This window comes from Heterodontus francisci, chromosome 49, assembly GCF_036365525.1.
Source record: "Heterodontus francisci isolate sHetFra1 chromosome 49, sHetFra1.hap1, whole genome shotgun sequence".
Taxonomy (NCBI): Eukaryota; Metazoa; Chordata; class Chondrichthyes; order Heterodontiformes; family Heterodontidae; genus Heterodontus; species Heterodontus francisci.
This window is the reverse complement of record NC_090419.1, coordinates 10,776,363-10,802,168: the sequence shown is the minus strand read 5'-3', so window position 1 is coordinate 10,802,168 and position 25,806 is coordinate 10,776,363. Positions and strand designations below refer to the sequence as shown.

General features: G+C 55.0%; 1 protein-coding gene across 1 annotated transcript in view; it reads right to left on the bottom strand.

Annotated features, from left to right (window-relative positions):
• Positions 1-849: 849 nt before the first annotated feature.
• Positions 850-25,806, bottom strand: part of LOC137358414 (superoxide dismutase [Cu-Zn]-like) — a 27,149-nt gene continuing 2,192 nt past the window's right edge. The window contains exons 2-6 of the mRNA XM_068024360.1: positions 24,928-24,983; positions 16,393-16,524; positions 14,695-14,846; positions 14,023-14,140; positions 850-1,880 (exon numbers count right to left, since the gene is read on the bottom strand). Coding sequence (XP_067880461.1) covers positions 1,668-1,880; positions 14,023-14,140; positions 14,695-14,846; positions 16,393-16,524; positions 24,928-24,983 — 671 coding nt within the window. The 3' untranslated portion in view covers positions 850-1,667. The remainder of the gene's footprint in view (positions 1,881-14,022; positions 14,141-14,694; positions 14,847-16,392; positions 16,525-24,927; positions 24,984-25,806) is intronic.

The following is a 25,806-nucleotide window of genomic DNA, read 5'->3' as shown; positions in this document are numbered from 1 at the left end:
AGTGCTCCCTTCACGGCCCAGGGGACATCGTACACTCTGGCAAGAGGATGTCAGGAGGTCTGCAGGATGTGTGTGAGTTAATGAGCAGCAGAAGCTCCGGTTCGAAGGATCCCAGCGATACCTACAATGTAAAGCCACAACGTCGGCTGCAGCAACATTCCAGCCCTTTGCAATTCTCAACATGGGGGGTGTTCAGGAGGAGCCCATTCAGCCTGACACGTCCGTGCCAATCACCTAGTCCCTCTACACTGTCCCCATCAAACACTCCCCAGGACAGGGACAGCACGGGGGTTAGATACAGAGTAAAGCTCCCTCTACACTGTCCCCATCAAACACTCCCCAGGACAGGTACAGTACGGGGGTTAGATACAGAGTAAAACTCCCTCTACACTGTCCCCATCAAACACTCCCCAGGACAGGTACAGTACGGAGGTTAGATACAGAGTAAAGCTCCCTCTACACTGTCCCCATCAAACACTGCCAGGACAGGTACAGTACGGGGGTTAGATACAGAGTAAAGCTCCCTCTACACTGTCCCCATCAAACACTCCCAGGACAGGTACAGCACGGGGGTTAGATACAGAGTAAAGCTCCCTCTACACTGTCCCCATTAAACACTGCCAGGACAGGTACAGTACGGGGGTTAGATACAGAGTAAAGCTCCCTCTACACTGTCCCCATCAAACACTGCCAGGACAGGTACAGCACGGGGGTTAGATACAGAGTAAAGCTCCCTCTACACTGTCCCCATCAAACACTGCCAGGACAGGTACAGCACGGGGGTTAGATACAGAGTAAAGCTCCCTCTACACTGTCCCCATCAGTGCGAGTCAATAAAAGAGTCCAGGATATTTTTAAAGGTATTTTATTCATTTCAAACGCATGAGTCTGTGAGACCGGGGCCGGAAAACAGAGAGACACAGGCAGATGTAGGCCGCACAGGCCCCATATGTTGGTATTGTCGCCATGGAAACAGGGGGAGCTCGTCACCCCCGCGGCTGAATGTTGATGAGAATGTGGGCGCAGGAGGATGTGGGCATGTGGGGTTCAATGGCGGGGGGTTGCATCCGAAACGGCACAGGGCTGTATTCCAAACACACGGGCGCCAGAGGAGGGAGGGCCCATTACATGGACCCGCCTTCCGGCCTGGAAGAGGCCCGGCCTTGGTTTGGCCTGCTGTCGCGCCGCCAAGCAAGCGGCCCTCGCCTGGCGCCAGGTGTCAAAGGTCAGCTGGGGACCGTGCCTCCATTTCCGAGAGGACGGACCCCTCCCCGCCAGCCCCTCCCCCACCACATTAACGGGTCTCAGCCAATGGAAAGAGTGGATATCAGACACGGCTGCCATAGTGCATCGAGCACCCAAGGGTACACGGGGCAACCTCTTTGGGGTCTCCCCGTGCACCCTTGTCCCCCACCCTGCTTGCGCGCCCCCCTCTCTTCTCGTCCGGGATCGCTGCATGCAGCCATTTCCACCAACAGTGTCACCACCTTGTTGCCCCCCCCCCCCCCCCCGCCCCCAGAATTGACCCACCCCACCCCCGCATCGATTGCCCTCACCCCCTTGACAAAATGTTTTCACACGAGGAGCAATGCCACTGAGTCCCTCCCTCTGATGGCGCCCTGGCCTTCCCCCATGACTCCCCCACCCCCCGCGCCCCCCCCGCTCTTTCATTTCCGCTGGTGACTTGGATGGGTCCCCGCTTTGTGCATCGTCCGTTTCCTGTGCGAGCGGGCCATCTGGAAGGGGGAATGCTCGTCCTCGGGTGATTCACTATGGGCAGCCACCCCGATCACGCAGCAGGCCAGCCGCTGTCCGGCGTTCCCGTGGACTGGGCTCCCGGGGTTGTCATGGAGACCCAGATCATCCTCGTTCTCGTGAATCTACCTCCGACATTGAAGGAGGGAAGAAAAAAAGCACATTGACTGTATTATCGAATACATCCCCAACCCTGCCCACTTCCCGGTCTCCCCTCATCCCCTCATCCCCAACCCTGCTCACCTCCCGGTCTCCCCTCATCCCCTCATCCCCAACCCTGCCCACTTCCCGGTCTCCCCTCATCCCCTCATCCCCAACCCTGCTCACTTCCCGGTCTCCCCTCATCCCTACATCCCCACCCAGCCTGCCCACTTCCCGGTCTCCCCACATCCCCACCCTGCCTTCTCCCTTCCCGGTCTCCCCTCATCCCTACATCCCCACCCTGCCTGCTCACCTCCCGGTCTCCCCTCATCCCTCATCCCCACCCTGCCTGCTCACTTCCCGGTCTCCCCTCATCCCCTCATCCCCACCCTGCCTGCTCACTTCCCGGTCTCCCCTCATCCCTCATCCCCACCCTGCCTGCTCACTTCCCGGTCTCCCGTCATCCCCACCCTGCCTGCCCACTTCCCGGTCTCCCCACATCCCCACCCTGCCTGCTCACTTCCCGGTCTCCCCTCATCCCTACATCCCCACCCTGCCTGCTCACTTCCCGGTCTCCCGTCATCCCCACCCTGCCTGCCCACTTCCCGGTCTCCCCACATCCCCACCCTGCCTGCTCACTTCCCGGTCTCCCCTCATCCCTACATCCCCACCCTGCCTGCTCACTTCCCGGTCTCCCGTCATCCCCACCCTGCCTGCTCACTTCCCGGTCTCCCCTCATCCCTACATCCCCACACTGCCTGCTCACTTCCCGGTCTCCCGTCATCCCCACCCTGCCTGCTCACCTCCCGGTCTCCCCTCATCCCTCATCCCCACCCTGCCTGCTCACCTCCCGGTCTCCCCTCATCCCTACATCCCCACCCTGCCTGCTCACTTCCCGGTCTCCCGTCATCCCCACCCTGCCTGCCCACTTCCCGGTCTCCCCACATCCCCACCCTGCCTGCTCACTTCCCGGTCTCCCCTCATCCCTACATCCCCACCCTGCCTGCTCACTTCCCGGTCTCCCGTCATCCCCACCCTGCCTGCTCACTTCCCGGTCTCCCCTCATCCCTACATCCCCACACTGCCTGCTCACTTCCCGGTCTCCCGTCATCCCCACACTGCCTGCTCACCTCCCGGTCTCCCCTCATCCCTACATCCCCACCCTGCCTGCTCACTTCCCGGTCTCCCCACATCCCCACCCTGCCTGCTCACCTCCCGGTCTCCCCTCATCCCTACATCCCCACCCTGCCTGCTCACTTCCCGGTCTCCCCACATCCCCACCCTGCCTGCTCACCTCCCGGTCTCCCCTCATCCCTCATCCACACCCTGACTGCTCACTTCCCGGTCTCCCCTCATCCCTACATCCCCACCCAGCCTGCTCACTTCCCGGTCTCCCCTCATCCCTCATCCCCACCCTGCCTGCTCACTTCCCGGTCTCCCCTCATCCCTCATCCCCACCCTGCCTGCTCACCTCCCGGTCTCCCCTCATCCCTACATCCCCACCCAGCCTGCTCACTTCCCGGTCTCCCCTCATCCCTCATCCCCACCCTGCCTGCTCACTTCCCGGTCTCCCCTCATCCCTCATCCCCACCCTGCCTGCTCACTTCCCGGTCTCCCCTCATCCCTACATCCCCACCCAGCCTGCTCACTTCCCGGTCTCCCCTCATCCCCTCATCCCTACATCCCCACCCAGCCTGCTCACTTCCCGGTCTCCCCTCATCCCTACATCCCCACCCAGCCTGCTCACTTCCCGGTCTCCCCTCATCCCCTCATCCCTACATCCCCACCCTGCCTGCTCACTTCCCGGTCTCCCCTCATCCCTACATCCCCACCCAGCCTGCTCACTTCCTGGTCTCCCCTCATCCCCACCCTGCCTGCTCCCTCACCCCCTCCATCCTCACCCCCTCCATCCTCACCCACCTCCCCCTCACCCCCTACATCCTCACTGACCTACACTGGCTCCCGGGAAGGCAATGCCTCCAGAGAAAAATTCTCATCCTTTTGTTCAAATCACTCCATGGCCCTCACCCTCACCCCTACAACCCTCCCTATCTCTGTAACCTCCTCCAGCCCCGACAACCCTCCCTATCTCTGTAACCTCCTCCAGTCCCTACAACACTCCCTATCTCTGAAACCTCCTCCAGCCCCTACAACCCTCCCTATCTCTGTAACCTCCTCCAGCCCCTACAACCCTCCCTATCTCTGTAACCTCCTCCAGCCCCGACAACCCTCCCTATCTCTGTAACCTCCTCCAGTCCCGACAACCCTCCCTATCTCTGTAACCTCCTCCAGCCTCTACAACCCTCCCTATCTCTGTAACCTCCTCCAGCCCCTACAACCCTCCCTATCTCTGTAACCTCCTCCAGCCTCTACAACCCTCCCTATCTCTGTAACCTCCTCCAGCCCCTACAACCCTCCCTATCTCTGTAACCTCCTCCAGCCCCTACAACCCTCCCTATCTCTGAAACCTCCTCCAGCCCCTACAACACTCCCTATCTCTGTAACCTCCTCCAGCCCCTACAACCCTCCCTATCTCTGTAACCTCCTCCAGCACCTACAACCCTCCCTATCTCTGTAACCTCCTCCAGCCCCGACAACCCTCCCTATCTCTGTAAACTCCTCCAGCCCCTACAACACTCCCTATCTCTGTAACCTCCTCCAGCCCCTACAACCCTCCCTATCTCTGTAACCTCCTCCAGCACCTACAACCCTCCCTATCTATGTAACCTCCTCCAGCCCCTACAACCCTCCCTATCTCTGTAACTTCCTCCAGCCCCTACAACCCTCCCTATCTCTGTAACCTCCTCCAGCCCCTACAACACTCCCTATCTCTGTAACCTCCTCCAGCCCCCACAACCCTCCCTATCTCTGTAACCTCCTCCAGCCCCTACAACCCTCCCTATCTCTGTAACTTCCTCCAGCTCCACAACCCTCCCTATCTCTGTAACATACTCCAGCCCCCAAAACCCTCCCTATCTCTGTAACCTCCTCCAGCCTCTACAACCCTCCCTATCTCTGTAACCTCCTCCAGCCCCTACAACCCTCCCTATCTCTGTAACCTCCTCCAGTCCCTACAACCCTCCCTATCTCTGTAACCTCCTCCAGTCCCTACAACCCTCTCTATCTCTGTAACCTCCTCCAGCCCCTACAACCCTCCCTATCTCTGAAACCTCCTCCAGTCCCTACAACCCTCCCTATCTCTGTAACCTCCTCCAGTCCCTACAACCCTCCCTATCTCTGTAACCACATCCAGCCCCTACAACCCTCCCTATCTCTGTAACTTCCTCCAGCTCCACAACCCTCCCTATCTCTGTAACATACTCCAGCCCCCAAAACCCTCCCTATCTCTGTAACCTCCTCCAGCCTCTACAACCCTCCCTATCTCTGTAACCTCCTCCAGCCCCTACAACCCTCCCTATCTCTGTAACCTCCTCCAGTCCCTACAACCCTCCCTATCTCTGTAACCTCCTCCAGTCCCTACAACCCTCTCTATCTCTGTAACCTCCTCCAGCCCCTACAACCCTCCCTATCTCTGAAACCTCCTCCAGTCCCTACAACCCTCCCTATCTCTGTAACCTCCTCCAGTCCCTACAACCCTCCCTATCTCTGTAACCACATCCAGCCCCTACAACCCTCCCTATCTCTGTAACCTCCTCCAGTCCCTACAACCCTCCCTATCTCTGTAACCTCCTCCAGTCCCTACAACCCTCTCTATCTCTGTAACCTCCTCCAGCCCCTACAACCCTCCCTATCTCTGAAACCTCCTCCAGTCCCTACAACCCTCCCTATCTCTGTAACCTCCTCCAGTCCCTACAACCCTCCCTATCTCTGTAACCACATCCAGCCCCTACAACCCTCCCTATCTCTGTAACCTCCTCCAGACCCTACAACCCTCCCTATCTCTGTAACCTCCTCCAGCCACTACAACACTCCCTATCTCTGTAACCTCCTCCAGCCCCTAGAACCCTCCCTATCTCTGTAACCTCCTCCAGTCCCTACAACCCTTCCTATCTCTGTAACCTCCTCCAGTCCCTACAACCCTCCCTACCTCTGTAACCTCCTCCAGTCCCAACAACCCTCCCTATCTCTGTAACCTCCTCCAGCCCCTACAACCCTCGCTATCTCTGTAACCTCCTCCAGTCCCTACACCCCTCCCTATCTCTGTAACCTCCACCAGTCCCTACACCCTCCCTATCTCTGTAACCTCCTCCAGTCCCTACAACACTCCCTATCTCTGTAACCTCCTCCAGTCCCAACAACCCTCCCTATCTCTGTAACCTCCTCCAGTCCCAACAACCCTCCCTATCTCTGTAACCTCCTCCAGTCCCTACAACCCTCCCTATCTCTGTAACCTCCTCCAGCCCCGACAACCCTCCCTATCTCTGTAACCTGCTCCAGTCCCTAGAACCCTCCCTATCTCTGTAACCTCCTCCAGTCCCTACAACCCTCCCTATCTCTGTAACCTCCTCCAGTCCCAACAACCCTCCCTATCTCTGTAACCTGCTCCAGTCCCTACAACCCTCCCTATCTCTGTAACCTCCTCCAGCCCCTACAACCCTCCCTATCTCTGTAACCTCCTCCAGCCCCTACAACACTCCCGATCTCTGTAACCTCCTCCAGCCCCTACAACCCTCCCTATCTCTGTAACCTCCTCCAGCCCCTACAACCCTCCCTATCTCTGTAACCTCCTCCAGCCCCACAACCCTCCCTATCTCTGTAACATACTCCAGCCCCCACAACCCTCCCTATCTCTGTAACCTCCTCCAGCCCCTACAACCCTCCCTATCTCTGTAACCTCCTCCAGTCCCTACAACCCTCCATATCTCTGTAACCTCCTCCAGCCCCTACAACCCTCCCTATCTCTGTAACCTCCTCCAGCCCCTACAACCCGCCCTATCTCTGTCACCTCCTCCAGTCCCTACAACCCTCCCTATCTCTGTAACCTCCTCCAGCCCCTACAACCCTCCCTATCTCTGTAACCTCCTCCAGCCCCTACAACCCTCCCTATCTCTGTAACCTCCTCCAGCGCCTACAACACTCCCTATCTCTGTAAACTCCTCCAGCCCCTACAACCCTCCCTATCTCTGTAACCTCCTCCAGTCCCTACAACCCTCCCTATCTCTGTAACCTCCTCCAGCCCCTACAACCCTCCCTATCTCTGTAAACTCCTCCAGCCCCTACAACCCTCCCTATCTCTGTAACCTCCTCCAGTCCCTACAACCCTTCCTATCTCTGTAACCTCCTCCAGTCCCTACAACCCTCCCTATCTCTGTAACCTCCTCCAGTCCCTACAACCCTTCCTATCTCTGTAACCTCCTACAGCCCCTACAACCCTCGCTATCTCTGTAACCTCCTCCAGTCCCTACAACCCTCCCTATCTCTGTAACGTCCTCCAGTCCCTACAACACTCCCTATCTCTGTAACCTCCTCCAGTCCCTACAATCCTCCCTATCTCTGTAACCTCCTCCAGTCCCTACAACCCTCCCTATCTCTGTAACCTCCTCCAGTCCCAACAACCCTCCCTATCTCTGTAACCTCCTCCAGTCCCTACAACCCTCCCTATCTCTGTAACCTCCTCCAGCCCCTACAACCCTCCCGATCTCTGTAACCTCCTCCAGTCCCTACAACCCTCCCTATCTCTAAAACCTCCTCCAGTCCCGACAACCCTCCCTATCTCTGTAACCTCCTCCAGTCCCAACACCCCTCCCTATCTCTGTAACCTCCTCCAGTCCCTACAACCCTCCCTATCTCTGTAACCTCCTCCAGCCCCTAGAACCCTCCCTATCTCTGTAACCTCCTCCAGTCCCTACAACCCTCCATATCTCTGTAACCTCCTCCAGTCCCTAGAACCCTCCCTATCTCTGTAACCTCCTCCAGTCCCTACAACCCTCCCGATCTCTGTAACCTCCTCCAGTCCCTACAACCCTCCCTCTCTCTGTAACCTCCTCCAGTCCCTACAATCCTCCCTATCTCTGTAACCTCCTCCAGTCCCTACAACCCTCCCTATCTCTGTAACCTCCTCCAGCCCCTACAACCCTCCCTATCTCTGTAACCTCCTCCAGTCCCTACAACCCTCCCTATCTCTGTCACCTCCTCCAGTCCCTACAACCCTCCCTATCTCTGTAACCTCCTCCAGCCCCTACAACCCTCCCTATCTCTGTAACCTCCTCCAGTCCCTACAACCCTCCCTATCTCTGTAACCTCCTCCAGTCCCTACAACCCTCCCTATCTCTGTAATCTCCTCCAACCCCTACAACCCTCCCGATCTCTGTAATCTCCTCCAACCCCTACAACCCTCCCTATCTCTGTAACCTCCTCCAGCCCCTACAACCCTCCGTATCTCTGTAACCTCCTCCAGTCCCTACAACCCTCCCTATCTCTGTAACCTCCTCCAGTCCCTACAACCCTCCCTATCTCTGTAATCTCCTCCAACCCCTACAACCCTCCCTATCTCTGTAACCTCCTCCAGTCCCTACAACCCTCCCTATCTCTGTAATCTCCTCCAACCCCTACAACCCTCCCTATCTCTGTCACCTCCTCCAGTCCCTACAACCCTCCCTATCTCTGTAACCTCCTCCAGTCCCTACAACCCTCCCTATCTCTGTAATCTCCTCCAACCCCTACAACCCTCCCAATCTCTGTAACCTCCTCCAGTCCCTACAACCCTCCCTATCTCTGTAATCTCCTCCAACCCCTACAACCCTCCCTATCTCTGTAACCTCCTCCAGTCCCTACAACCCTCCCTATCTCTGTAATCTCCTCCAACCCCTACAACCCTCCCTATCTCTGTCACCTCCTCCAGCCCCGACAACCCTCCGTATCTCTGTAATCTCCTCCAACCCCTCCAACCCTCCCTATCTCTGTAACCTCCTCCAACCCCTACAACCCTCCCTATCTCTGTAACCTCCTCCAGTCCCTACAACCCTCCCTATCTCTGTAATCTCCTCCAACCCCTACAACCCTCCCTATCTCTGTAACCTCCTCCAGTCCCTACAACCCTCCCTATCTCTGTAATCTCCTCCAACCCCTACAACCCTCCCTATCTCTGTCACCTCCTCCAGACCCGACAACCCTCCCTATCTCTGTAACCTCCTCCAGCCCCTACAACCCTCCGTATCTCTGTAATCTCCTCCAACCCCTACAACCCTCCCTATCTCTGTAACCTCCTCCAGCCCCGACAACCCTCCGTATCTCTGTAATCTCCTCCAACCCCTACAACCCTCCCTATCTCTGTAACCTCCTCCAGCCCCTACAACCCTCCCTATCTCTGTAACCTCCTCCAGCCCCAACAACCCTCCCTATCTCTGTAACCTCCTCCAGCCCCTACAACCCTCCCTATCTCTGTAACCTCCTCCAGCCCCTACAACCCTCCCTATCTCTGTAACCTCCTCCAGCCCCTACAACCCTCCCTATCTCTGTAACCTCCTCCAGCACCTACAATCCTCCCTATCTCTGTAACCTCCTCCAGCCCCTACAACCCTCCCTATCACTGTAACCTCCTCCAGCCCCTACAACCCTCCCTATCTCTGTAACCTCCTCCAGCCCCTACAACCCTCCCTATCTCTGTAACCTCCTCCAGTCCCTACAACCCTCCCGATCTCTGTAACCTCCTCCAGTCCCTACAACCCTCCCTCTCTCTGTAACCTCCTCCAGTCCCTACAATCCTCCCTATCTCTGTAACCTCCTCCAGTCCCTACAACCCTCCCTATCTCTGTAACCTCCTCCAGCCCCTACAACCCTCCCTATCTCTGTAACCTCCTCCAGTCCCTACAACCCTCCCTATCTCTGTCACCTCCTCCAGTCCCTACAACCCTCCCTATCTCTGTAACCTCCTCCAGCCCCTACAACCCTCCCTATCTCTGTAACCTCCTCCAGTCCCTACAACCCTCCCTATCTCTGTAACCTCCTCCAGTCCCTACAACCCTCCCTATCTCTGTAATCTCCTCCAACCCCTACAACCCTCCCGATCTCTGTAATCTCCTCCAACCCCTACAACCCTCCCTATCTCTGTAACCTCCTCCAGCCCCTACAACCCTCCGTATCTCTGTAACCTCCTCCAGTCCCTACAACCCTCCCTATCTCTGTAACCTCCTCCAGTCCCTACAACCCTCCCTATCTCTGTAATCTCCTCCAACCCCTACAACCCTCCCTATCTCTGTAACCTCCTCCAGTCCCTACAACCCTCCCTATCTCTGTAATCTCCTCCAACCCCTACAACCCTCCCTATCTCTGTCACCTCCTCCAGTCCCTACAACCCTCCCTATCTCTGTAACCTCCTCCAGTCCCTACAACCCTCCCTATCTCTGTAATCTCCTCCAACCCCTACAACCCTCCCAATCTCTGTAACCTCCTCCAGTCCCTACAACCCTCCCTATCTCTGTAATCTCCTCCAACCCCTACAACCCTCCCTATCTCTGTAACCTCCTCCAGTCCCTACAACCCTCCCTATCTCTGTAATCTCCTCCAACCCCTACAACCCTCCCTATCTCTGTCACCTCCTCCAGCCCCGACAACCCTCCGTATCTCTGTAATCTCCTCCAACCCCTCCAACCCTCCCTATCTCTGTAACCTCCTCCAACCCCTACAACCCTCCCTATCTCTGTAACCTCCTCCAGTCCCTACAACCCTCCCTATCTCTGTAATCTCCTCCAACCCCTACAACCCTCCCTATCTCTGTAACCTCCTCCAGTCCCTACAACCCTCCCTATCTCTGTAATCTCCTCCAACCCCTACAACCCTCCCTATCTCTGTCACCTCCTCCAGACCCGACAACCCTCCCTATCTCTGTAACCTCCTCCAGCCCCTACAACCCTCCGTATCTCTGTAATCTCCTCCAACCCCTACAACCCTCCCTATCTCTGTAACCTCCTCCAGCCCCGACAACCCTCCGTATCTCTGTAATCTCCTCCAACCCCTACAACCCTCCCTATCTCTGTAACCTCCTCCAGCCCCTACAACCCTCCCTATCTCTGTAACCTCCTCCAGCCCCAACAACCCTCCCTATCTCTGTAACCTCCTCCAGCCCCTACAACCCTCCCTATCTCTGTAACCTCCTCCAGCCCCTACAACCCTCCCTATCTCTGTAACCTCCTCCAGCCCCTACAACCCTCCCTATCTCTGTAACCTCCTCCAGCACCTACAATCCTCCCTATCTCTGTAACCTCCTCCAGCCCCTACAACCCTCCCTATCACTGTAACCTCCTCCAGCCCCTACAACCCTCCCTATCTCTGTAACCTCCTCCAGCCCCTACAACCCTCCCTATCTCTGTAACCTCCTCCAGCCCCTACAACCCTCCCTATCACTGTAACCTCCTCCAGCCCCTGCACCCTCCCTATCTCTGTAACCTCCTCCAGCCCCTACAACCCTCCGTAACTCTGTAACCTCCTCCAGCCCCTACAACCCTCCCTATCTCTGTAACCTCCTCCAGCCCCTACAACCCTCCCTATCTCTGTAACCTCCTCCAGCCCCTACACCCTCCCTATCTCTGTAACCTCCTCCAGCCCCTACACCCTCCCTATCTCTGTAACCTCCTCCAGCCCCTATAACCCTCCCTATCTCTGTAACCTCCTCCAGCCCCTACAACCCTCCCTATCTCTGTAACCTCCTCCAGCCCCTACAACCCTCCATAACTCTGTAACCTCCTCCAGCCCCTACAACCCTCCCTATCTCTGTAACCTCCTCCAGCCCCTACAACCCTCCCTGTCTCTGTAACCTCCTCCAGCCTCTACAACACTCCCTATCCCTGTAACCTCCTCCAGCCTCTACAACCCTCCCTATCTCTGTAACCTCCTCCAGCCTCTACAACCCTCCCTATCTCTGTAACCTCCTCCAGCCTCTACAACCCTCCCTATCTCTGTAACCTCCTCCAGCATCTACAACCCTCCCTATCTCTGTAACCTCCTACAGCCCCTACAACCCTCCCTAACTCTGTAACCTCCTCCAGCCCCTACAACCCTCCCTGTCTCTGTAACCTCCTCCAGCCCGTACAACCCTCCCTGTCTCTGTAACCTCCTCCAGCCTCTACAACCCTCCCTATCTCTGTAACCTCCTCCAGCCTCTACAACCCTCCCTATCTCTGTAACCTCCTCCAGCCCCTACAGCCCTCCCTATCTTTGTAAACTCCCCCAGCCCCTACAATCCTCCCTAACTCTGTAACCTCCTCCAGCCCCTACAACCCTCCCTGTCTCTGTAACCTCCTCCAGCCTCTACAACCCTCCCTATCTCTGTAACCTCCTCCAGCCTCTACAACCCTCCCTATCTCTGTAACCTCCCCCAGCCTCTACAACCCTCCCTATCTCTGTAACCTCCTCCAGCCTCTACAACCCTCCCTATCTCTGTAACCTCCCCCAGCCCCTACAACCCTCCCTATTTCTGTAACCTCCTCCATTATCTACAACCCTCCCTATCTCTGTTACCTGCACCTGCCCTACAACCCTCCCTATCTCTGTAACCTCCTCCTCCCCTACAACCCTCCCTATCTCTGTAACCTCCTCCAGTCCCTGCAACCCTCCATATCTCTGTAACCTCCTCCAGCCCCTACAACCCTCCCTATCTCTGTAACCTCCTCCAGTCCCTACAACCCTCCCTATCTCTGTAACCTCCTCCAGCCATTACAGCCCTCCCTATCTCTGTAACCCCCTCCAGCCCCTACAACCCTCTCTATCTCTGTAACCTCTTCCTCACCTACAACCCTCCCTATCTCTGTCACCTCCTCCTCCCCTACAACGCTCCCTATCTCTGTAACCTCCTCCTCACCGACAACCCTCCCTATCTCTGTAAGCTCCTCCTCCCCTACAACGCTCCCTATCTCTGTAACCTCCTCCTCACCTACAACCCTCCCTATCTCTGTAACCTCCTCCTCCCCTACAACCCTCCCTGTCTCTGTAACCTCCTCCAGTCCCTACAACCCTCCCTATCTCTGTAACCTCCTGCAGCCCTCCCTATCTCTGTAAGTCCTCCTCCCCTGAAACGCTCCCTATCTCTGTAACCTCCTCCTCACCTGCAACCCTCCCTATCTCTGTAACCTCCTCCTCCCCGACAACCCTACCTGTCTCTGTAACCTCCTCCAGTCCCTACAACCCTCCCTATCTCTGTAACTTCCTACAGCCTCTACAACCCTCCCTATCTCTGTCAGTCCTCCTCCCCTGCAATGCTCCCTATCTCTAACCTCCTCCTCACCTACAACCCTCCCTATCTCTGTAACCTCTTCCTCACCTACAACCCTCCCTATCTCTGTAACCTCCTCCTCACCTACAACCCTCCCTATCTCTGTAACCTCCTCCTCCCCTACAATGCTCCCTTTCTCTGTAACCTCCTCCGGTCCCTACAACCCTCCCTATCTCTGTAACCTCCTCCAGCCTCTACAACCCTCCCTATCTCTGTAACCTCCTCCAGCCTCTACAAACCTCCCTATCTCTGTAACCTCCTCCTCACCTACAACCCTCCCTGTCTCTGTAACTTCCTCCAGTTATGACCTCTTGTTTGTGCGCAGTAAGATCCCACAAATGTTTTACATGGTAATGGGAGATCATTATCTGTTTTTTCATGATGTTGGATAAATATCGGCCCTCAGACATCGGGGAGAACACCCCCCACCCCCACCCCCCCAGCTCATCTTCCAATAGTTGCCATGGGATCTTTTACATCCACCTGAGAGGGCAGACCGGGGCCTCGGGTTTAACGTCTCGTCCTGAAAGATGGCCCATCTGACAGTGCGGCGCTCCCTCAGTACTGACCCTCCGACAGTGCGGCGCTCCCTCAGTACTGCCCCTCCGACAGTGCGGTGACCCTCAGTACTGACCCTCCGACAGTGCGGCGCTCCCTCAGTACTGACCCTCCGACAGTGCGGCGCTCCCTCAGCACTGACCCTCCGACAGTGCGGCGCTACCTCAGTACTGCCCCTCCGACAGTGCGGTGACCCTCAGTACTGACCCTCCGACAGTATGGCACTCCCTCAGTACTGAGACGGGGGCGGTGGGAATCTGAGGTCTGGATACCGGAGTTCGAGTCCCTGGAGAGGGGGCTCGATCCCCACCCTTGTGAATCTGATGACAGCGCACTGCAGGAGTGCGATCTGATGGGGAATGGGGTGAACTCCTGGTCATAGGCTGCTAGGGGCCACTTACCACAATGGAGCGCCCAACGATGGAATGGTGCCCGTGAAGGTGCAGCCTCAGGGGTGGCAGCACCTGATGGATTTCCCCACTGGGAGTGGGCCGGAAATTCCCCAGATCCCCGGTGTGGCTGCAGGAAGCAAAACCGGAGAAAACAAGGCAAGTTAGAGGATGAGCAGATCAAGGGGGAAACCTCCTGAAAAAATGCCCAACGGTCATCAATTTGCCAGAATCATCCGTGACATTGGATGACCCTCCCCCCACCATCATGGAACATATTGCCCCCAAGGTTTGATCGTCTGACCTCTCAATTCTGACCGCCCCACCCTGTCGAACAGCTGTGCATACCTCGCTTGTAGAATTATGATATTGAATATTAATATCTGTGTTTTAAATACTTGAAGGGGAAAAATTTATAGGGCGAAGGGGGAAAGAGCAGGGGGGGAGTGGGATTAATTGGATAGATCTTTCAAAGAGCTAGCACAGACACGATGGGCCGAATGACATCCTCTTGTACTGTGGGATTTTCTCTGGTCTCTGAAACCCAAAGGCTTTTCTCTTGAACCTGTCTGAAATTTGGAAACTCTAATTTCCCTCGCGTGGCCTGACACCAGCCTCGATGGCCCTCACCCTCACCCTCCAACCCCAGTCCCTCATTGCCGTTCCCCTCCCTCACGGCCTTACCTCCCGTGCTGCATCTTGTGAGGGTTAAAATGGCCACCGAGCGTCTCGCAGCCTCCGCTTAAATCTCCAAACTCGTGGATGTGGATTCCGTGCATTTTTCCGTTGCTGGGAAATCCGTGTAGGTCCAGAGTAATTTCTGATCCATTGCTTCGCTAAGATGCAGAATCCAGGAATTAATACAGTCCCATCAAACACTCCCAGGACAGGTACAGTACGGGGGTTAGATACAGAGTAAAGCTCCCTCTACACTGTCCCCATCAAACACTCCCAGGACAGGTACAGTACGGGGGTTAGATACAGAGTAAAGCTCCCTCTACACTGTCCCCCATCAAACACTCCCAGGACAGGTACAGCACAGGGCTGTCCGGGCGGCCAACTCCGGGGACAGTCCGGCGGGCGGAGGAGTAGCCGAAACCCCCGGGATGCCCCTCACTGCGGGTGGCGAGGGGGCTCGGGAGTGCTCATCGGACCCACGTCCCGAAACCCTCCTCAGGAGCTGGTCCTGCACAACCCGAGCCGCCTCTCGGAAATGCCCTCCGTGCCATTCCAATCGGTGCGGAGGGGTTTCCTGTACGGGCTGCTCCTGCACACTCTCCACTTCCTCGCCCTCGTCAGCCGGCCGGACACGCCCTGGCGGTCCGCGTTGCCATCTGGCGGCAACCCCGATGGAGGTCTCTCTATGCGGGAGTCTTCCCCCTTTACATCGGGGACCTGGGGTGGAGGGTGCTGCACAGAGCAGTCCCGTGCAATAGACTTTTAAGTAGGTTCACGGACTCCCAGGCCACCTGTACTTTCTGCGGCCTGGACGAGTCCGTGTTCCACGTTTATACGGAGTGTGCGAGGTTGCAGCCCCTATTTGAGTACCTGAAGGGGCTGCTCCTCAAATTCTGGCTGCACTTCAGTCCCACGCTCCTGATCTTTGGGCACCCGGTGCGGAGGGGCTTGGGCCGGGAGGAGGATCTCCTCGTCGGTCTGCTCCTGGGCCTCGCCAAGGTGGCAATTCACAGGTCCAGGTTGCGGGCCGTCGGGGGTTCCGTCCTCCCCGATTGCCTGCCCCTCTTCCGCGGTTACGTTCGCGCCCGGGTGTCCCTGGAGAAGGAGCATGCGGTGTCCGCCGGTACGCTTGAGGCCTTCCGCGACCGGTGGGCACCGCAGGGACTGGAGTGCATCGTCGACGCCGAGAATGGCATTTTAATTTGAGTTTTTTGTTGATTTATCTGGTTTTAATAAAGTTATGTTAAAACTGTAAATATGTACATAAAGGGGGCCTGAGGAATAAAGGCCCCCTCGTCGTGAAAATTATAAAAGGGGCCTGGGGTATAAAAAGAAAAAAAAAAAACGGGGGTTAGATACAGAGTAAAGCTCCCTCCACACTGTCCCTAACAATGTGCGTCAAAGGCTGACCCTGATTGGACCGGTCTAACTCTTGCCCATTTATCGGGCCTTTCTGAGCGAGGCGGAGGTGAAGGGGCCGAGCTCATGCGCTGAATCACCCAGTTCCCTCGAATCCACCCTTTCAGGAGCGAATAGCAGCCCGGCACATCTTTAAGGAGACACTTTTGCATCAGAACTGAACCTCCCTTCCCACAGCCCCCAACGCCTCCGTGCCCATCAACCCCCTCCCAACCCCTTGTCAAGGGGTTCGCCGCCGTGACCCCTTAAAGAGACAGTCCACAGTTCGGCTCTGTGCAGGCGTACCTGATCCCTGATGTGGATTTGTCCCGTGATGTTGTTGGCGTTCTGCTCAGTTGCCCGGGGGTTGGGTCGTATGTAGCAGATAGCGTTTGCTGTGTGACCATGCACCCACGGGTGACCCCGATTCGGAGGCAGCTGTAAGAGAACGGAAAGGCATCCCGACAGATTCAAGTTGCTAACAACAAAAACAAGGTGCATTTATATAGTCACTTAAATGTCATAAACCACCCCGCACCCCGCAACCCCCCAACGCCCAAGGTGCTTCACAGGAGGGTAAATCAGACAGAAATTAACCCCGAGGTTACAGAGATACTGAGGGTTGTAGAGGCTGGAGGAGGTGACAGAGATAGGGAGGGTTGTAGGGGCTGGAGGAGGTGACAGAAATAAGGAGGGTTGTAGGGGCTGGAGGAGGTTACAGAGATAGGGAGGGCTGTAGGGGCTGGAGGAGGTTCCAGAGATAGGGAGTGTTGTAAGGGCTGGAGGAGGTTACAGAGATAGGGAGGGTTGCAGGGGCTGGAGGAGGTTACAGAGGTATGGAGGATTGTAGGGGCTGGAGGAGGTTACAGAGATAGGGAGGGTTGTAGAGGCTGGAGGAGGTTACAGAGATACGGAGGGTTGTAGGGGCTGGAGGAGGTGACAGAGATAGGGAGGGTTGTAGAGGCTGGAGGAGGTTACAGAGATAGGGAGGGTTGTAGGGGCTGGAGGAGGTTACAGAGATAGGGAGGGTTGCAGGGGCTGGAGGAGGTTACAGAGGTATGGAGGATTGTAGGGGCTGGAGGAGGTTACAGAGATAGGGAGGGTTGTAGGGGCTGGAGGAGGTTACAGAGATAGGGAGGGTTGTAGGGGCTGGAGGAGGTTACAGAGATAGGGAGGGTTGTAGGGGCTGGAGGAGGTTACAGAGATAGGGAGGGCTGTAGGGGCTGGAGGAGGTTACAGAGATAGGGAGGGTTGTAGGGGCTGGAGGAGGTTACAGAGATAGGCAGGGTTGTAGGGGCTGGAGGAGGTTACAGAGATAGAGAGGGTTGTAGGGGCTGGAGGACGTTACAGAGATAGGGAGGGTTGTAGGGGCTGGAGGAGGTTACAAAGATAGGGAGGGTTGTAGGGGCTGGAGGAGGTTACAGAGATAGGGAGGGTTGTAGGGACTGGAGGAGGTTAGAGAGTGGGAGGATTTTAGGGGCTGGAGGAGGTAAGAGAGATCGGGAGGATTGTAGGGCTTGGAGGAGGTAAAAGAGATAGGGAGGGTTGTAGGGGCTGGAGGAGGTTACAGAGATAGGGAGGATTGTAGGGGCTGGAGGAGGTTACAGAGATAGGGAGAATTGTAGGGTCTGGAGGAGGTTATAGAGATAGGGAGGGTTATAGGGGCTGGAGGAGGTTACAGAGATAGGGAGGGTTGTCGGGGCTGGAGGAGGTTACAGAGATAGGGAGGGTTGTAGGGGCTGGAGGAGGTTACAAAGATAGGGAGGGTTGTAAGGGCTGGAGGAGGTTACAGAGATAGGGAGGGTTGTAGGGTCTGGAGGAGGTTAGAGAGTGGGAGGATTTTAGGGGCTGGAGGAGGTAACAGAGATAAGGAGGATTGTAGGGCCTGGAGGAGGTTATAGAGATAGGGAGGGTTGTAGGGGCTGGAGGAGGTTACAGAGATAGGCAGGGTTGTAGGGGCTGGAGGAGGTTATAGAGATAGGGAGGGTTGTGGGGGCTGGAGGAGGTTACAGTGATAGAGAGTTTTGTAGAGGCTGGAGGAGGTTACAGAGATAGGGAGGGTTGTAGGGGCTGGAGGAGGTTACAGAGATAGGGAGGGTTGTAGGGGCTGGAGGAGGTTACAGTGATATGGAGGGTTGTCGGGGCTGGAGGAGGTTACAGAGGTATGGAGGGTTGTAAGGGCTGGAGGAGGTTACAGAGATAGGGAGGGTTGTAGGGGCTGGAGGAGATTACAGAGATAGGGAGGGTTGTAGGGGCTGGAGGAGTTTACAGAGATAGGGAGGGTTGTAGGGCCTTGAGGAGGTTACAGAGATAGGGAGGATTGTAGGGGCTGGAGGAGGTTACAGAGATAGGGAGGGTTGTAGGGGCTGGAGGAGGTTACAGAGATAGGGAGGATTGTAGGGCCTCAAGGAGGTTATAGAGATAGGGAGCGTTGTAGGGGCTGGAGGAGGTTGCAGAGATAGGGATGATTTTAGGGGCTGGAGAAGGTTACAGAAATAGGGAGGGTTGTAGGGGCTGGAGGAGGTTACAGAGATAGGGAGGGTTGTCGGGGCTGGAGGAGGTTACAGAGATAGGAAGGGTTGTAGGGGCTGGAGGAGGTTACAGAGATAGGGAGGGTTGTAGGTGCTGGTGAAGGTTACAGAGATAGGGAGGGTTGTAGGGGCTGGAGGAGGTTACAGAGATAGGGAGGGTTGTTGGGGCTGGAGGAGGTTACAGAGATAGGAAGGGTTGTAGGGGCTGGAGGAGGTTACAGAGATAGGGAGGGTTGTAGGGGCTGGAGGAGGTTATAGAGATAAGGAGGGTTGTGGGGGCTGGAGGAGGTTACAGTGATAGAGAGGGTTGTAGAGGCTGGAGGAGGTTACAGAGATAGGGAGGGTTGTAGGGGCTGGAGGAGGTTATAGAGATAGGGAGGGTTGTAGAGGCTGGAGGAGGTTACAGAGATAGGGAGGGTTGTAGAGGCTGGAGGAGGTTACAGAGATAGGTTGGGTTGTAGGGGCTGGAGGAGGTTACAGAGATAGGGAGGGTTGTCGGGGCTGGAGGAGGTTATAGAGATAGGGAGGGTTGTGGGGGCTGGAGGAGGTTACAGTGATAGAGAGGGTTGTAGAGGCTGGAGGAGGTTACAGAGATAGGGAGGGTTGTAGGGGCTGGAGGAGGTTATAGAGATAGGGAGGGTTGTAGAGGCTGGAGGAGGTTACAGAGATAGGGAGGGTTGTAGAGGCTGGAGGAGGTTACAGAGATAGGTTGGGTTGTAGGGGCTGGAGGAGGTTACAGAGATAGGGAGGGTTGTAGGGGCTGGAGGAGGTTACAGAGATAGGGAGGGCGGGGGGGGGGGGGAGGGAGGGGCCACGGAGGGATTTGAAGAGGAGGATGTGAGTTTTGACATGGAGGTGAGTGCGGACCGGGAGCCGGTGTAGGTAACGGAGCTGTTGCCTGTTATTGCTGTCAGTCACTCTCACCCTCTCCTCCATTGCGGTCAGTGAGACGGAGGTCTCTGGGGAGAGGGTGCCGACCCCGGAGAGCAGGGCAGTGACTCGGTTCCCTCTGCAGCTCCTTTCTCCACCTCAGCACGTCCCAGAGCCCCTCTCAGACAATAGAGGAGGGGTTTCTGAAGTGTGGTCATTCTTGTAATGCAGGAAACGCAGCAGCTAATTTATACACAGCAAGATCCCGCAAACAGCAATGTGATAAATCACCCTGATCATATGTTTTAATGATGTTGGTTGAAGGATATCAGCCCCAGGACACTGGGGAGCAGTCACCCCAACTCCCCAACTCTTCCTCGAATAGTGGCCGTGGAATCTTTTACATCCACCTCGGGTTTAATGTCTTATCCTGAAAGACAGCATCTCCGACACTGTGGCACTCCCTCAGTACTGACCCTCTGACAGTGCGGCGCTCCCTCAGGACTGACCCTCCGACAGTGCGGCACTCCCTCGGTACTGACCCTCCGACAGTGCGGCACTCCCTCAGTACTGACCCTCCGACAGCGCGGCGCTCCCTCAGTACTGACCCTCCGACAGTGCGGCGCTCCCTCAGTACTGACCCTCCGACAGTGCGGCACTCCCTCAGTACTGACCCTCCGACAGTGCGGCGCTCCCTCAGTACTGACCCTCCGACAGTGCGGCCCTCCCTCAGTACTGACCCTCCGACAGTGCGGCGCTCCCTCAGTACTGACCCTCCGACAGTGCGGCGCTCCCTCAGTACTGACCCTCCGACAGTGCGGCGCTCCCTCAGTACTGACCTTCCGACAGCGCAGCGCTCCCTTAGTAGCTTATTCGGGAGCAGAGAGTGCGAGCGAGTGATCAGCTGGGAAGGTCAGTTTCAAAGTAAACTTAATTTCCTTTTGTTTTCGGCAGAGACCAGGGGGCTGCTGGGTTTGTAAAACCCTATATATTTTGGCCGTTTCTGAACCCGAGACACTACACCTGTAGTGTCTCCCACCCGCCCTCCTCCTCTAACCAAAAAAAAAGGACTCGGTGGTGTGTAGATAAGGTAAGGCTTTTTCTATTTCTCTTTTTTTTTTATCGTGTGATTGGTAAAAACTTTTCGTTCCTTCTTCATTTAACTAAGTTAAGTTTAAGATTAAAAATGGCAGGAGATCTCAGACCCGTATCATGCTCCTCTTGCTCAATGTGGGAGCTCAGGGACATGGCTGATGACCCTGTCTCCTTCACGTGCTGGAAGTGTGCCCATCTGCAGCTCTTGTTAGACCGCATGACGGCTCTGGAGCTGCGGATGGACTCACTTTGGAGCATGCGCGATGCTGAGGAGGTCGTGGATAGCACGTTTAGTGAATTGGTCACACCGCAGATTAGGATTGCTGAGGGAGAAAGGAAATGGGTGACCAAAAGGCAGAGAAAGAGTAGGAAGGCAGAGCAGGTGTCCCCTGCGGTCATCTCCCTCCACAACAGGTAAACCGTTTTGGATACTGTTGAGGGAGATGGCTCACCAGGGGAAGGCAGCAGTCGCCAGGTCCATGGCACCGTGGCTGGCTCTGCTGTTCGGAAGGGCGGGAGAAAGGGTGGAAGGGCTATAGTCATCGGGGATTCGATTGTAAGGGGAGTAGATAGGCAGTTCTGTGGTCGAAAACGAGACTCCCGAATGGTATGTTGCCTCCCAGGTGCATGGGTCAGGGATGTCTCAGAACGGCTGCAGAACATTCTGAAGGAGGAGGGTGAACAGCCAGTTGTCATTGTGCACATAGGCACCAATGATATAGGTAAAAAACGGGATGAGGTCCTACAAGCAGAGTTTAGGGAGTTAGGAGCCAAGTTAAAAAGCAGGACCTCAGAGGTAGTAATCTCAGGATTGCTACCAGTGCCACGTGATAGTCAGAGTAGAAATGAAAGAATAGTCAGGATGAATGCGTGGCTTGAGAGATGGTGCAGGAGGGAGGGGTTCAGATTTTTGGGACATTGGGACCGGTTCTGGGGGAGGTGGGACTATTACAAATTGGACGGTCTACACCTGGGCCGGACTGGAACCAATGTCCTTGGGGGGGCTTTTGCTAACGCTGTTGGGGAGGGTTTAAACTAATGTGGCAGGGGGATGGGAACCAAATGAGGAGGTCAGTGGACAGTAAGGAGGTAGTAACTAAAGCCTGTAAGGAACTAGATAATGAAGTCAGTGTGACTAAGGGAAAGAGTAGGCAGGGATCAGATGATGAATATAAAGGGACTGGTGGTCTGAGGTGCATTTGCTTTAATGCAAGAAGTGTAGTAGGTAAGGCAGATGAACTTAGGGCTTGGATTAGTACCTGGGAGTATGATATTATTGCTATTACTGAGACTTGGTTGAGGGAAGGGCATGATTAGCAACTAAATATCCCAGGATATCGATGCTTCCGGCGGGATAGAGAGGGAGGTAAAAGGGGTGGAGGAGTTGCATTACTGGTCAAAGAGGCTATCACAGCTGTGCTGAAGGAGGGCACTATGGAGGACTCGAGCAGTGAGGCAATATGGGCAGAACTCAGAAATAGGAAGGGTGCGGTAACAATGTTGGGGCTGTACTACAGGCCTCCCAACAGCGAGCGTGAGATAGAGGTACAAATATGTAAACAGATTATGGAAAGATGTAGGAGCAACAGGGTGGTGGTGATAGGAGATTTTAATTTTCCCAACATTGACTGGGATTCACTTAGTGTTAGAGGTCTAGATGGAGCAGAATTTGTAAGGAGCATCCAGGAGGGTTTTCTAGAGCAGTATGTAAATAGTCCAACTCGGGAAGGGGCCATACTGGACCTGGTGTTGGGGAATGAGCCCGGCCAGGTGGTTGACGTTTCAGTAGGGGACTACTTTGGGAATAGTGATCACAATTCCGTAAGTTTTAGAATACTCATGGACAAAGACGAGAGTGGTCCTAAAGGAAGAGTGCTAAATTGGGGGAAGGCCAACTATACCAAAATTCGGCAGGAGATGGGGAATGTAGATTGGGAGCAGCTGTTTGAAGATAAATCCACATGTGACATGTGGGAGGCTTTTAAAGAGAGGTTGATTAGCGTGCAGGAGAGACATGTTCCTGTGAAAATGAGGGATAGAAATGGCAAGATTAGGGAACCATGGATGACAGGTGAAATTGTGAGACTAGCTAAGAGGAAAAAGGAAGCATACATAAGGTCTAGGAAGCTGCAGAAAGACGAAGCTTTGAAAGAATATCGGGAATGTAGGACCAATCTGAAACGAGGAATTAAGAGGGCTAAAAGGGGTCATGAAATATCTTTAGCAAACAGGGTTAAGGAAAATCCCAAAGCCTTTTATTCATATATAAGGAGCAAGAGGGTAACTAGAGAAAGGATTGGCCCACTCAAGGACAAAGGAGGAAAATTATGCGCGGAGTCAGAGAAAATAGGTGAGATTCTGAACGAGTACTTTGCATCGGTATTCACCGAGGAGAGGGACATGACGGATGTTGAGGTTAGGAACAGATGTTTGATTACTCTAGGTCAAGTCGGCATAAGGAGGGAGGAAGTGTTGGGTATTCTAAAAGGCATTAAGGTGGACAAGTCCCCAGGTCCGGATGGGATCTATCCCAGGTTACTGAGGGAAGCGAGAGAGGAAATAGTTGGGGCCTTAACAGATATCTTTGCAACATCCTTAAACACGGGTGAGGTCCCGGAGGACTGGAGAATTGCTAATGTTGTCCCCTTGTTTAAGAAGGGTAGCAGGGATAATCCAGGTAATTATAGACCGGTGAGCCTGACGTCAGTGGTAGGGAAGCTGCTGGAGAAGATACTGAGGGATAGGATCTATTCCCATTTGAAAGAAAATGGGCTTATCAGTGATAGGCAACATGGTTTTGTGCAGGGAAGGTCATGTCTTACCAACTTAATAGAATTCTTTGAGGAAGTGACAAAGTTGATTGATGAGGGAAGGGCTGTAGATGTCATATACATGGACTTCAGTAAGGCGTTTGATAAGGTTCCCCATGGCAGGCTGATGGAGAAAGTGAAGGCGCATGGGGTCCAAGGTGTACTGGCTAGATGGATAAAGAACTGGCTGGGCAACGGGAGACAGAGAGTAGCAGTGGAAGGGAGTTTCTCAAAATGGAGACGTGTGACCAGTGGTGTTCCACAGGGATCCGTGCTGGGACCACTGTTGTTTGTGATATACATAAATGATTTGGAGGAAAGTATAGGTGGTCTGATTAGCCAGTTTGCAGACGACACTAAGATTGGTGGAGTAGCAGATAGTGAAGGTGACTGTCGGAGAATACAGCAGAATATAGATAGATTGGAGAGTTGGGCAGAGAAATGGCAGATGGAGTTCAATCAGGGCAAATGCGAGGTGATGCATTTTGGAAGATCCAAAAGGATGTGGATACTTTGGAGAGGGTGCAGAGGAGGTTCACCAGGATGTTGCCTGGTATGGAGGGCGCTAGCTATGAAGAGAGGTTGAGTAGATTAGGATTATTTTCATTAGAAAGACGGAGGTTGAGGGGGACCTGATTGAGGTGTACAAAATCATGAGAGGTATAGACAGGGTGGATAGCAAGAAGCTTTTTCCCAGAGTGGGGGATTCAATTACTAGGGGTCACGAGTTCAAAGTGAGAGGGGAAAAGTTTAGGGGGGATATGCGTGGAAAGTTCTTTACGCAGAGGGCGGTGGGTGCCTGGAACGCATTGCCAGCGGAGGTGGTAGACGCGGGCACGATAGCGTCTTTTAAGATGTATCTAGACAGATACATGAATGGGCAGGAAGCAAAGAGATACAGACCCTTACAAAATAGGCGACATGTTTAGATAGAGGATCTGGATCGGCGCAGGCTTGGAGGGCCGAAGGGCCTGTTCCTGTGCTGTAATTTTCTTTGTTCTTTGTTCTTTGTACTGACCCTCCGACAGTGCGGCGCTCCCTCAGTACTGACCCTCCGACAGCGCGGCACTCCCTCAGTACCGACCCTCCGACAGCGCAGCGCTCCCTCAGTACTGACCCTCCGACAGTGTGGCGCTCCCTCAGCACTGACCCTCCGACAGTGCGGCGCTCCCTCAGTACTGGCACTGAGTGAGTGTCGGTCCAGGATTATGGGGTTTGAGTCTCTGGAGTGGGAGGGAGGGGTGACAGAGGGAGCAATACGAAGGGAGGGGTGGCAGAGTGAGGGGTAACTGAGGGAGTGGTGTTGGAGTTAGTGGTGGCGGAGGGAGGAGTTGGGACTGGAGGATTGTCACGGTTACCAGCGAGTTGAGGAAGAGGGCGCGAGGTACCAGGGTTCAAGGCGGTTCGAGGCGCCACAGAGGAGAAGGGCCTGTAGGCCGCAGGCTTTGGAGTTTCAGGGAGCCTGGTGTCCATGGTTACATGGCCTGTAGTTCACAGAGAGAGACAACATTGGAAGCTGTGGTGATGACACTTACCCCATGGTCCGGATACCTGTGTCCACTGTTACCCGCAGCATCCGGGCACCCGCAATCTGTCCGAGATACAACAACACTTGGCGTTATTCCCTACTTTCAACGCCAACATCCTCGGCCCCACCTCCCCCTTCAATCCCGTTCATAAACATATCTAAAACATTGCCCCTCCTGCAGACGCTACAACCCTCCCTATCTCTGTAACCCGCCCCCCCCCCCCATCCCTTGTTGCTTTGTAGGGGAATTGGACAGACCAATTTATGCACAGCAAGATCCCAATATTAAGATGTTGGTTGAGGGTTAAATTTCAGCCGCAGGGCACCGGGGAGAACTCCCCCCCTCCAACCCCCCTGCTCTTCTTCCAATTTTGGCCGTGGGACCTTTGCCACCCACCCCCTGTGGGCCGACGGGGGCCCCGTCTGGGGTGTCTGCTGTGTCCAACTGTAAATCACTGCCTGTGTATAAAGTGGAGTCTTGAGGGGAGAGAGACAGACAGACAGACAGAGAGAATGGGATAGAGTGAGTGAAAGAGAGAGATAGAGAGACAGTGAAAGAAAGAGTGTGACAGAGAGAGGCAGAGAGTGAGATATAGTGAAACAGAGAGAATGAGACAGAGAGTGACAAATGAGGGAGGCAGCATGAGAGAGAGAGAGAGAGAGACAGAGAGAGGGACAGAGAAAGAGAGGGAGACAGAGAGGGAGAGAGGGAGGGAGAGGAAGATAGAAAAGAGAGAGAGAGACAGAGGGGGAGACAGGGGGAGACAGAGGGGGAGACAGAAAGAGAGAGAGACAAACAGAGAGACAGAGAGGGAGACAGAGAGAGAGAGAGAGAGAGACAGAGGGGGAGACAGAGAGGGAGAGAAAGTGAGAGACAGAGAAAGAA